The 12,260-nt window shown below is 37.4% G+C and overlaps 2 protein-coding genes across 4 annotated transcripts; both read right to left on the bottom strand.

Moving 5' to 3' along the window:
• Window positions 1-937: 937 nt before the first annotated feature.
• Window positions 938-2,255, bottom strand: LOC109239315. The gene has a single exon (XM_019405863.1). The coding sequence runs from the start codon at window positions 2,051-2,053 to the stop codon at window positions 1,523-1,525; it is 531 nt and encodes a 176-aa protein (XP_019261408.1). The 5' UTR covers window positions 2,054-2,255; the 3' UTR covers window positions 938-1,522.
• Window positions 2,256-2,331: 76 nt separating this feature from the next.
• On the bottom strand, window positions 2,332-10,833 carry LOC109239314 (uncharacterized protein At2g17340-like). 3 transcript variants are annotated; one of them, XR_002069877.1, is made up of 13 exons: window positions 10,561-10,833; window positions 10,411-10,476; window positions 9,783-9,849; window positions 9,625-9,693; window positions 9,271-9,411; window positions 8,339-8,467; window positions 8,130-8,216; window positions 5,308-5,382; window positions 5,147-5,224; window positions 4,657-4,734; window positions 3,908-4,005; window positions 3,650-3,712; window positions 3,368-3,394 (listed from the first exon to the last, which is right to left on the bottom strand). XR_002069877.1 is itself a non-coding variant. In XM_019405862.1 (12 exons), exons 1-12 carry the CDS (start codon window positions 10,719-10,721, stop codon window positions 3,066-3,068), a joined length of 1,035 nt encoding a protein of 344 aa, XP_019261407.1. In that variant the 5' UTR covers window positions 10,722-10,833; the 3' UTR covers window positions 2,332-3,065. The 3 variants fall into 3 exon arrangements, 2 of the variants coding, with proteins under 2 accessions (XP_019261407.1, XP_019261406.1); XM_019405862.1 differs by lacking the exons at window positions 3,368-3,394; window positions 3,908-4,005 and adding an exon at window positions 2,332-3,086; XM_019405861.1 differs by lacking the exon at window positions 3,908-4,005 and having other exon boundaries at window positions 3,113-3,394.
• Between the last annotated feature and the right edge of the window lie 1,427 nt (window positions 10,834-12,260).

Genomic DNA, 12,260 nt, shown 5'->3' with positions numbered 1-12,260 from the left:
CAAAGTTAAGCTACTGAGAGGATGCTGCAATTTCACATAATACAGCAATTTCCTGAAATTTGTAAAACTTTTGACATAACTGGTCTTTGAATTTTGGTTTTTCAGAGAATTAAGTTTTTTCATGTTTTCCAATTACTTTTAGAGAAAATAATGTTTGGCTGTATGTGCTAGTTTTTTGAGACTTCACCTTTGATTTTAGATCTTAGAAGAAAAAAACTGGTTTGATATTTAAAACTAAAATTTGTTTGAGAGAAACTAAACAGATCTTTTGTCTGTTTTTAAAAGAATTCTATCTTGATAATATAAGGGCTATTTAAGGGAATTGAATCCCTACATAATGTTTGAGATTCAACCCTGTCCGTCCTTGACTAGAAAAACACACCTTTGTTATAGCGGAGTATGTGAAAGAGTTAATTAAATAAGGCGCTATAAGAGCAAACAGCATATATATTCGGCCACCGACTGCCAGATTAAAGAGCAAAATAGCTGTCGTTCCAGCGGGTACCCCATGTGCTGCCTCTCGACTACTACTTATTGAACACACACACATACATATACACACATTGCCCGGTCCCACTATGACCGCCGACACCTTCTTCAACTTTCTGTCTTCTCTCCCGTTTTTAACTCATGCCTTACTTCTTTGACTTCTATCTATATATATATAAGTAGGAACGCTTAGATGATACGGCTATTGTTTTTTTGTGTTACAAGTTGGAAAACTTGATGATAGGCCTATGGTGCATTAATTTCAGTAGCTAGCTAGTAGGTTTCTAAGGAAATACGTACTCATATAATTAATTACTCCCTCATCTTGTTGGTTTCAAATCGATCAAAATAGGACCCTCGCAGTTATTGTTTGAGAATCAACACGTTTAAACAAAAAACTATACTACTGCATTTGCCACAAACTTTTGATTAGAAACATATATGCAAATGCTGAATCCAATCGGACGGTGACTTTTTGGCCAACAAAATTTACATTTATACATTAATCAAACGGAGAAAGTACATAATATGACATAAAGCACAAGAATGGTATCGGAAAAGAATTACAAGGACAACGAAGAGGGGAAAAAAAAAACAAAAATTAATACAACGGCATGCTCAAGGCTGGGATTGGTTTCTCTTCCACTCTACTAGCATTGTGTGCCTGTGCAGCTGCTCATTCGACTATACGATGAAGATGAAGATGAATGCGATGCCTCCAGGAGCTTGGACCGCTATGAATTAATTCACTTTCTGCTAATTTATACATTTATACGTACTCACCGCAAATTATACTTAACATGGATATATAGAGTAGTACTATGAAGCACATTTACTGTGGCTGCCTACATAATGAGACGTACATTTTAACTCCCCGATGGATCTATTATTTGGCAACCACTAGAATCTATCTAACAACTTGGAATCAATCAATGAATGAACCGACATCACAAAAAGAGCTTATAGATCTTCCAAAAGAAAAAGAAATGGTAATTTAATTTGACGCACGCATATATATTGAATATATATATGATCAGTTTGTCATTGCCTTGCCGTCATCGAAGTTCTTGGAGTAGTTGAAGGAGTCATAGCGGAAGGTTTGAGGTAGACCGACGTTGTTGTCGGAGCGGACGAACCTCCGCAGCTCCGACCTTACTTTGTAAAACACGTGCCTCAAGCTGCCCCTGCTGTGGCATCCCAATACGGCTTTCTCCTCTTCGTTCATTTCCAGATCCTGGGCGAACGTGGGCTTCTTAGACATGATCCAGCCCAATCCCCACTCCCACCATTTCCTTATCGAACTGCCAGCGTATTCTCCCATGCCGGCCGATAAAGAGGACAAGGATTTGGATCGGCGAAATGCCCACGAGGAGGAAGAGGAGTTAGAGGTGGAGTAGAATGAGAGGATAGGTTGTTGACAAGCAGACCTCGCGCGCATGTTCATCCTTAGGGAGAGAGAAGACAGCCTTTTGCGGACGCCAAGTCCTCCTGCTGCTGTTTCTTCTGCAGGTTGCGACATCGGCAGAGCTTCCTTGCTCTGAAAACTTTGAAGAAGAGAGCTCATGGTTTATGATTAAGTGATGAAGAGGGAAATTAATGTAGTTCAGATGGGGCTTTCCTTTCGGAGAGAAATGATATGAAACCCCCCAACTAAAAACTACTCAGCATTTTATTTTTAGGAGTAATAAACAAGGTGAGTGGTGACAAGTAGTGGTCATCACTCACCACCGTCACCCGCACATTCCTACGTTTTCCCTTCACATTAATTGACAGCCTGTTATATTCTCCTTTTCCATCATTTATTTATTTATTTATTTATGTATGAGACTCTTTTGCCCCTCAACTTCCCATTTGTGACCAACGGCCAGCACTACTACAGGTTGTACACATTCAATCTATAATGCATATGAAAATCCAAAGCTGTGTCCTTGGAGTTGCTTTTACCTTTTTACCACGATAATTTTAAGGTAACCCCACTAACTTTTTCCTCATTTCACCTATTTATGTCAAACAGTAAGGAAGAAAGCTTATTATCTGCCAGTAAGTGGAGGCAGTCATTTGGCGTTCTCAAGTGTCATCCTTTACTGCGGTTTAGCGCTGGGGTGAACCGCATCGATACGGGAACCCCCAACAACTTTGTCTCGTCAAAAGCGTATTGAAGGTGCCATGGATTAAGAATTTCCAGCGCAACGACAGCCTTAACTCCTTGTGCAGTGAAAGTTACAAACTCGCGAGGAGAGATGAGGGTGTTTCACATTTGTCTTGTCAGTCAATGCACTTGTATGCAACATGTACTAAAAAAGAGCCATTATGGTACATATATAAAATAAACATGACTCCGGAATAGAACAGCTAACCATTAGAATTCAGAATGGCTTCACCGAACCAATCGACTACCAAGCTATTTTCCTTTTAGATATCTCTCCTGCTGTTATTGCCTCAGATTGACAGTAATTTACAGTTTTAGCAATTTAAACCAAACAGCCATCCTGAATGCTTATCCAACTGCCAACAACATATCTTGTAGCTTTACCACTTATCACTACGCGCTGGAACAAATACTAGGTCAGAGCAGATCAAGTTGCAGCTGGCATACCCTGCACTCACATGTTTACAACAGCAATAGACAAAAAGGCTTCATAGACAACTAACCATCTTAAACTGGTTTTTGCAGTATTTTACAAGTGATGTCGACAAAAGTGTCTTGCAATAATTTTAGTTTATTGCCTTAATCTTGCAAGTGATATCTAGTAAATTATTTTACAAGAATCTTTTGTTTGTTGAGCGTGCCCAATTGTAGGATATAAGTAGTCAATAACTACATCTATTCCATGATTTCGTTATATTTGAACACACAATCATAAAGCCTTCCTCCAAGAAACTCAGCAACCTCTGGGTGCTTCACCTAAAAACACCAGAGGAAGAAAAAAAAAAGGCCCGGCGTGCATCAATATTCTAAACATCAAGTGAAATAATCCCCTTCTCCCAGATTTTAGTGATAAGGCTCCTTAAAAGGGAGCTTTTTCTCTTCTTTTTGTCCTTCCTTGGTTCCCTATAGAAGCCAGAAGGTGAAGAGGGTGGGGTTGGGTTGGGTTGGGGTGGGGTGGGGTGGGGTGGGGTGGGGGGGTTTGGCTTGCGCATCTAGTAAATAAACCATTACCATTCCAATCTTGAGGGAATCACATTTGAATTGAGCATATAGGTTTGTCTCTATACCACGACCCTGGCAAAAGAAATCAATATCATAGTTAAAAAACGAGAGATATTTTATGGTAATTACAATTTCCTTAAAAGACAAGTCGAAGAATATTGCCAAATGCCAAAAAAATGTTCACTTTGTTTCGATATTGTCAAATGCCCATATGAAGAAACTTGGAAGAAAGTCATAATAATTTACAAGTTCCAAGCTACAAGGTACCTGAGGAAGAACTACCACCTCAGTCTTAATTTATGTGAAACGGTCTGGTTGTTAAGTCAAATCAGTTAATATCCAGGAATAATTTATCGTTTTGAAACCTGAAAATACAGGAAATCTATACACATAAACAAATACTGCTCCAATCAGAGATAAAAGTCCAAGATCAATAAAAATCATGGATGAAATAATGAAATTTGACCTTAAAAGACAAATTGTGCCACCAAAAATGATAGAGGAATCAGAAGCTAATGTGTCATGGACCTAAAAATGATGGTACTAACATTTTGCATACATATTTAATCCAGTAACGAATTATTTCAAATTAGGAAGGTACTCAGGGTATGTCAAGTGAAACCCTATTGCACTTGCCTAGAGAAAGGATAGTTTCACCTGAAAACATATGCATTCACTGAATCATGATACAGAATGCTTGATTTGGAACAAGAGGAAAATATTAAAAAGTAAAAGAAAAACTGTGTTTTTGAAGTATACAAAGAGAGGTCACACGTGGAAAATCAGATAGAAGAGACCCTTTATGAGTCTATTAGAGGTTGACGGGGGCAAGAGACGCTTGCATAGCACCAGGGGTAAGAGATATGTTCCCACCTGCATAGGCATCATTGCCAGTCCTATGCTTTTAATACTGCATCTCAAGAAAATAGCCACTTACAACCAATATTACTGATGTGTTGTGGTAAGAAGCAAAATTTGTGGTTCCAGAGACAAAGAATTGACAGCAAAAGGCTCACCATGCCTTCCAGAATGACAAGGTCAGCATCGCTTGCCAAGTAGGCAAGCTCTGGTGATACTCCCATAAGATCAATAACCTGTGGTTACAGTAAAGTAGGCCTGTCAATTAAGTTGGAGCAGCTAGATATATTCAAAAATTCTGGAGATAGTACCATTTTTGGCAATTTAGTGACTTTACTTTTATTGTGTTAACTTCTGATACATCGAATTTTGGTTTTGGGGGGATTAAATGCTAGCGTCAGACTTCAATTTATAAGAATTTGTGAAAATGGTAGCTGCTCCAATTAGCTCGAGCCAAGCATTAGCAAGCTAGGAAGTAGAATTCTTGTGTGAGCCATGCTTGACTTTCGTCAGAAACCTCAATTGAGAGGGGCACATCTAAAGTTCAGAAATAAATCACAGGATTCCACCCCTTTTTTCCGAGTGGGTGCTGATGGGTGGGGGAGCAGAGAATCATGCAAATAAAGCAGATAAGTGACTGCCCCTTACCGGTAAATCATTACCAGAATTTGCAACTAAAAGATTGGACGTGTCCACACCTACGAGCTTCCCGTGCTCATCTTTCAACTGTTAATAAGCAAATATACATGTTAATTTAACCTAAAGAGGAATCGAAAGCACCAAAAGTCAAAACATAACCCTTCTACCACCTTAGATATTATCTCTACCAACTCACGGTAAGTAACATCGTTGATAGAAGGTAAGTCATTAGCTGCCAAAATAATCTGCAAAGACAAAAAAATCTGTCATTTACTAGGAGGGCTTAATTGAGTTGTCAGCACTCAACAACGGCCAAACTCTAATCCAATCTGATGCACTTCATACAATTAGCAAGTCTATGAATATGAAAATTGTTAACTTATGATGAGGCTTCATTCCTATGTAAAATCTGGTCTATTAAGTTATTTTTGAACTTAAACTATACGGCATTAGCCTCAGAGTTTGGGTCCTATAACTTCTTAGCTTTCATTGGATTGTGGAAATAGAAATAAGATAATAATGATGACCTCTACAGTAAAGAAGGTGCCAGATTAGAGGTCTTTTTTCTTTGTAAGCTTTTGGAATACGAAATATCTATGATATTCTTGTTAGTATAGATGATTGGGTACTCTACTACTCTTCACAATTAATCGGATTTTTGCATAGATTTAAGATATACCATTTGCATAAGAGGCACTCCCCAACTTTATCAATACACCCAATGCAATTATTACCTTACTGAGGAGAAAAAAGCGCCACAACTATGATTCAGGCACAAGAGCAGCACAAAACACCTTTTCACATGCAATGTTGTACTGGAAAATAAACCAACAATAACAACACACCCAGTATAGTCCCACAAGTGGGTCTGGGGAGGGTAGTGAGTACGCAGCCTTACGGACCTTTGTGCTAGTAGAAAGGTTGTTTCTTATAGACCGTGACTTAAAGCTAGAATGCATAAACACAACAGAATAGAGGGAGACATGCAGTAATATAGAAGTCATAGAAGAGAAGCAGTAGCAATGACAAGATAATAGTGAAACCGAATCATAAACAACATCAAGTAGTAATAAAAATCTAAGAATATGGAAATACGAGAATAACACTACCAATACAGGTATGAGGGGAAAGACTTTCGACTTCCCGCTAACTTTCTACCCTAATTCTCGACCTCCACACTGTCATAAACCCGAATTCACAACACAAAGTAAACGAGGGAAATGATAGGTTTAATTTATAAACCCAAAGAGCCAATCATTACAATAACATAAACTAGAACTAAGATGGAGATTCAGAGAAGAAGGATAGAAAGAGCAGAGGGAGAACAGAAAAAGATAGTCTAGAGGAAGAAGCGGAGACGAGAGGGGAACAGAGTTCTCAATCATACGCATAACCTCCAACTCACAGCCACTACCCTTTTTAAGGGAACCGTCCTACGCATACAAACTACTACTCAACCTGGATCCCAAATTAACCTGGGTCTATTGCTTTTTCTTGGCCCAATAGCTAGTGTCAGCCAATAGCTACTTGTGTGACATTGGGTCGAGGCTGATTCATAACACACACCCTACTATCAAGGATCATGTCCTCGGTAAGCTGAAGATGTGTCAAGTCCTGCCTAATCACCTCTCCCCAATACTTATTCGGTCTACCTCTATCTCTCCTCATACCCACTATTGTCACTCTCTCACACCTCCTCACTGCATCGGGCGTCCCTCTTCACATGTCCGAACCATCTCAGCCTTGCTTCTCGCATCTTGTCCACCACACCACGGAGGTCACGCCTACCTTGTCCCGAATATCGTCATTCCTACCCATATCTCTCCTAGTATGCTGACACATCCATCTCAACATCCTCATTTCCGCTACCCTCTGGACATGAGAGTTTTTGACTAGCCAACCCTCCGCCTCATACAATATAGTAGGTCTAGCCACCACTTTATAGAGCTTACCTTTGAGTCTTGGTGGAACGTTCTTATCACACAAGACACCGGTTGTTAGCCTTAATTTCATCTATCCAGCTCCAATATGATGTGCAACATCATCATCAATCTCCCCATTACCTTGGATTACTACCCCAAGGTACGTGAAACTTCCTCTCTTGAGGATGACTTGTGAATCCAGCTTATTAGCCTCCTGAGTTATGTCACTAAACTTGCACTCCAAGTATTCTGTTTTAGTCTTACTAAACCTGAAACCTTTAAATTTCAGAGTCTGTCTCCAAACCTCCAGCCTCGTGTCTCGTCAATCAGTACTATGTCATCTGCAAATAACATGCACCATGGTACTTCCCCTTCAATGTGACGCGTCAATACATCCATCGCCAAGACAAACAAAAACGGACTAAGAGTTGATCCCTGGTGTAACCCCATCACAACTGGAAAGTGTCTTGAGACTCTTCCCACTGTCCTTACTCGAGTCTTAACTCCGTCATATATGTCCTTAATCGCCCTAGTGTATGTTACGGGTACGCCTTTAACCTATGCAAAATCCTTCTTCCTCTCCCTATACTGATCCACCAATCTCCTCACAAGATGAATGGCTTTTGTGATCGATCGACCCGGCATGAATCCGAATTGGTTCTCGAAAATAGACACACTCCTCCTCACCCTCATCTCCACAACCCTCTCCCCACACTTTCATAGTGTAGCTTAGCACTCGATGCCCCTATAGTTTTTGCAATTTTGAATATCCCCCGTGTTCTTCAGGAAAATAAACCATATCCATTTAACTGAATGCAGCTAAGAGAGCATTAAAAGAGGATAAATTTCACTCTCATAAGATACAGAACCGAGCATGTTAAAATATTTGCTGATGTTAACTATAATCAATATTTACATAAGGGAGAATGTTTTGTGTGTCAATAAAGTAACATTTTAAATTTTGCAATGTACTCAAAGAAGATTCGGTAACCTATTTTTTCTATTTCAGTTAACACTCGAGAAAATTTCCATCTTGATGTGCAAGAAAAAAACTAGGGTCTCAAAATAACCTGTGTCCCATGACGAAGTAATTCTCTTGTAAATGGCAGAATACCCAGAATAATATCTGCACCAGAATTATCCACAAAGATTACAGCCTGTATAAGAGTAACCAAGCCGGTGAACCGGCGTACATCAAATGCATGGGATGCTTGTCATAAACAAGTAAAAACTTAAAAGCCCAGTGGAGAAGATAAGTGACACATGATTAACTACTAACCTTTTTCCATGATTTTCTGCTCCATTTTGTTATGAAAGTATCCAAGTCATCAATGACCCAAGGTCGAGGGACAAGGTTTTCGCAACTAGCTAGAAAAGAAATACCATCCCTTGAAAACAGCTCCGCGAGCTTCAACAAATAGTCAATAAGAATTATTCATGCAACCTTGAAAATATTTTAAAATTCTAGTCGTAAATTAAGCAAGATTTAGGATATTAAAAATTTACTTTGGAAGGATTTTAGCATGTGGAAGAGTCGGATAAAATTTTATTAACTCATGAAGTCAAATTCGTTGGAAACTTAGATTATGTATTTTGTGTGCATCAATTTCTACTTTCTAGAAGTTCATTTTGAAGGATCCATTAGAAGTTACTTATGCAATTTGATATATATACATCAGGGCAAATAAGAGCACCTCTCCAAAATTGAAATTAAAGAGCACAAAATTTTACCTCTTGACATTTTAGGAGCAAAAACCATGGGGAGTAAGAGGTTAATCATTATCATTGGGTTTGAGAATGTGAAAGTCGGGGTGGTGTGGTTGAAAGAGACAAAATAGAGATCTCATGAACGTTGTAACACAAATATAGGGTTGACAACATGGGAAATGAGAACTCCCTTAGTGTAAGGGTCTTATGAATTTTTAAATGTACCCAATGACGATGCATGTGTTATAACAAAAACAAATTTAGTTCTTAATAAACAGCACTTTTAAAGAACTCTAGCCACATAATTTTTGTTTAGTAATGGTATACAAGAACTCTTGGCACATAGCCAAAGGCACAAATGTTATATGCATACATTTCTTTATCCAGGAGTCATTCATGAAAGGGCATGGCCTACCTCGGCGGGGTCATGGCAAGTCAGAGGTACAAATATTAAATGCAAACATTTCTTCATCCATGGGATATCCATGAAAAAGCATTACCTACCTGTGCAGAGCCAAGATCAAATAAGTTTCCTGCAAAAATCCCTTTAACCAAATTCTCCACACGCTTAGCTTCATCCTCGATAGCATCATTTAGATGTACTACATCCTCAAATAAGGATATAGCCTTTGCATTTTCTTCATCCTAGTGGATTTACATATGCACAAGAATGAAAACAGTCAAAATCTTCTACAAATTTTTGCTCAGGTGGGATAAGGGTAAAAAACAAAAAAATGCTTTCAAATGAGCTATGACCTTTATTTGATAATTCTCTAAGGAGAATTGAGACTGTTTATTTGAACCATAAGGCATGCTCACATCAACTTGAGGAATGAAATAAGTGGAGAAATCACCCACCTTAACCTTTTTAAATATATCTCTGAATCCCAGTTCCCTAAGCACTTGCTCCCTAAGGCGACAAAGAAGCTAAAACAGAGTGTAAAGAAGGAGACAGGTTAGCAAAAATGTAAGCAGGAAAGGATCGATGCTTTTATATAATAGATGGTTAGACTTACAATGCCATCAGGCGGCCCTCCGTGACTTTCAGGATCTTTCTTTAAATCTTCTAGTATCTCAGCGTACCTATCCAAAACCTTAATTTTCATTTTTGTGGCATATATATTAAATACACAGACAGCTTGCTTAAGGTTGTGGGTGAAACGAAGGTTATGCTTGGATGAAAAGGAGATGAACAGAGGCGGATGCACGCTTACCAAAGATGTGTCACGCGACACCGCTTTGTCGGAAAATTTTACTAAATATATGTACTAATACTGTACGGAAATGGATAAGTAGGAAAAAATGACACCACTTATAAATTGTGTCTTGGTTATGTACTTGATTTTGCTCTAGGTGGTCAAAGGCTCAAACCTCAACTAGCACATTTTTCTTTTGCAAATATTTGAGAGAGCCTTTGTGGTTAAAAATTGTGATGAAGTGGAATTGAACTCAAGACATTTTCTAACTTAATACTCAACAAAACCAATAAACTAAGGCTATTTCTTGTCTAGAAGTATTGATAATCAAACTTATATTCCAGTTTTTCTATAAATTTCGATACTGCTTACAAAAATTCACCTGGATAGGTTGGAGAGGGATTGGGTGATGGTTAATTTCCTTATCGAATAGAGTAACAGAGGTTACCTGTGAGAAAACTTTTCGGCTCGGGAAGGAGCATCAGGAACAGTATCACCGCTTTCGGCCCTCTTCCTGAATTTAATTAAAACAAAAAATAAAAAGGATCAAAAAGAGAGAGATAATAGGGGTATGAAATAGAGAATAAGAAACGAGCACCTAAAAGAAGGGATGGAATTCATGAAGACTTGGATCCAGGAAAGCTCAGTGGGCGTGGGTTTAGTGGAATTGTCGGAAGGGAACCTGTACGGGATGGTACCTGCCCGGTAATTCGAGGTCATCACCAACGGAAAAGGCACCAATTCCCCGGAGCTCTCCATTCTCTGCTACTGCTCCCTTTACTAGAAATAACTTTTTTTTTAAATTTTGGGTTGAGAACGGTGTTCGACTACCATTTTGGTTTCTGACCTGCATTAAATCAAATACATGATAATATTGCTCCATTTTGCTGTATTTTTCACTATCCTATTTCAAGTTTGTTTTAAGCATAAGAAATTTTTTAGATAGATAAAATGCATTACCTTTTTATATGAGAAAATTTTTAATCATTTTCACATATTTTTTTGTACCTCATTTTTATTTAAGATTGCTCTATAGTTGATATAAGTAAAAGTTGGATTAACTTCGAGGAAACATATATTTATATGATTTTTATGCTTTCTTTGCTATAAATAAAATTAGTATTAGTACCCGCACGATGTGCGGATAATATCATGATCCTGCTATATTCTATAAATTAAAAAGAATAAACTATATGAATAACTATTGGCATAAACTTAAATATTATAACCCCATATATAGTCGGTGATACAAACAAATAAAAATACAATATGATTTAAAAATAAATACTCATTTCCTTTTAATTTACATAAAGTATTTTTCTTATTAGTCTATTTCAAAAGAATGACACATTTAACTTTCGATTTTTTATTTTACCCGTAATGAGAAGCTCTTAGACGCATACAACTATCACGACCCTACAAAGCTTTTAGGATCACAAGTTTTAAAAGTTTTTTTTTTCGTTCTTAAACTTCGTGCTAAGTCAAATAACAACAACAACCCAATGAGATCCCACAAGTGGGGTCTAGGGAGGGTAGTGTGTATGCAGACCTTACCCCTACTCCGGAGGAGTAGAGAGACTATTTCCGATAGACCCTCGGCACAAGAAGAAGGAAGAGACAGTGTATCAGTAACAGCTAAATTCAAACTATCTCATCAAAATTGAAACTGAGTGAAATAATACTAAATAGAGTAATAACTAATAAAAATATATTTAGTAATATCGTAATTTAAATTATAAAAATATATTATATTATTATCTCAACATAATAATTTCTCACATCAACATCAACTTCTACCAACCTAAAATTTCACAATGACAAATTAATAAATACACACATGATGATTTATTGACAACCAATATATTCTAACTTTTGGGAGTTACCGATATATAAAACAGTTGGATCGTAATTTGCTCAACAATTTTAATATCACCTCAATTTTAACCACACAATTAAAGCCACTTTATTTTTAACAATTTAAATGATACTTTTAGGATATAATTAACATTAGTATATTATAATTAAATAAATATTAAAATACTTTAAATATATCATGCACATGTGCTAAAAGAAGATGAGTTCTTACAGGTAATTCTTAAAATGAATTTTACCTTATGATTTTTGTAATTGTAAATAGTAATCCCAAATAGTGCAATTATATTCCTGTATATGCTTACCCTATCTAAATCTATTTTATTCTAATTGACACATATATACTGATCCCATCGGTTGCTCAATCAATTGGCTCATACACTTTGAGAGACATAAATATCAAGAATGAGCTAAAAAGTCATAGTC

The sequence above is a fragment of the Nicotiana attenuata genome, unplaced genomic scaffold (genome assembly GCF_001879085.1).
Source record: "Nicotiana attenuata strain UT unplaced genomic scaffold, NIATTr2, whole genome shotgun sequence".
NCBI classification, from domain to species: domain Eukaryota; kingdom Viridiplantae; phylum Streptophyta; class Magnoliopsida; order Solanales; family Solanaceae; genus Nicotiana; species Nicotiana attenuata.
This window is presented reverse-complemented; position numbering and strand designations above follow the sequence as displayed.

Excerpts from the sequence above, each read along its gene's own strand:
- LOC109239315 (XM_019405863.1), bottom strand. The coding sequence starts at position 2,053 with ATGAGCTCTCTTCTTCAAAGTTTTCAGAGCAAGGAAGCTCTGCCGATG.
- LOC109239314 (XM_019405861.1), bottom strand. The coding sequence starts at position 10,721 with ATGGAGAGCTCCGGGGAATTGGTGCCTTTTCCGTTGGTGATGACCTCG. Across the intron at positions 9,412-9,624 it reads ATATATTTAAAAAGGTTAAG|GATGAAGAAAATGCAAAGGC; the intron begins GTGGGTGATTTC and ends TAAATCCACTAG. Across the intron at positions 8,217-8,338 it reads GCAGAAAATCATGGAAAAAG|GCTGTAATCTTTGTGGATAA; the intron begins GTTAGTAGTTAA and ends ACTCTTATACAG.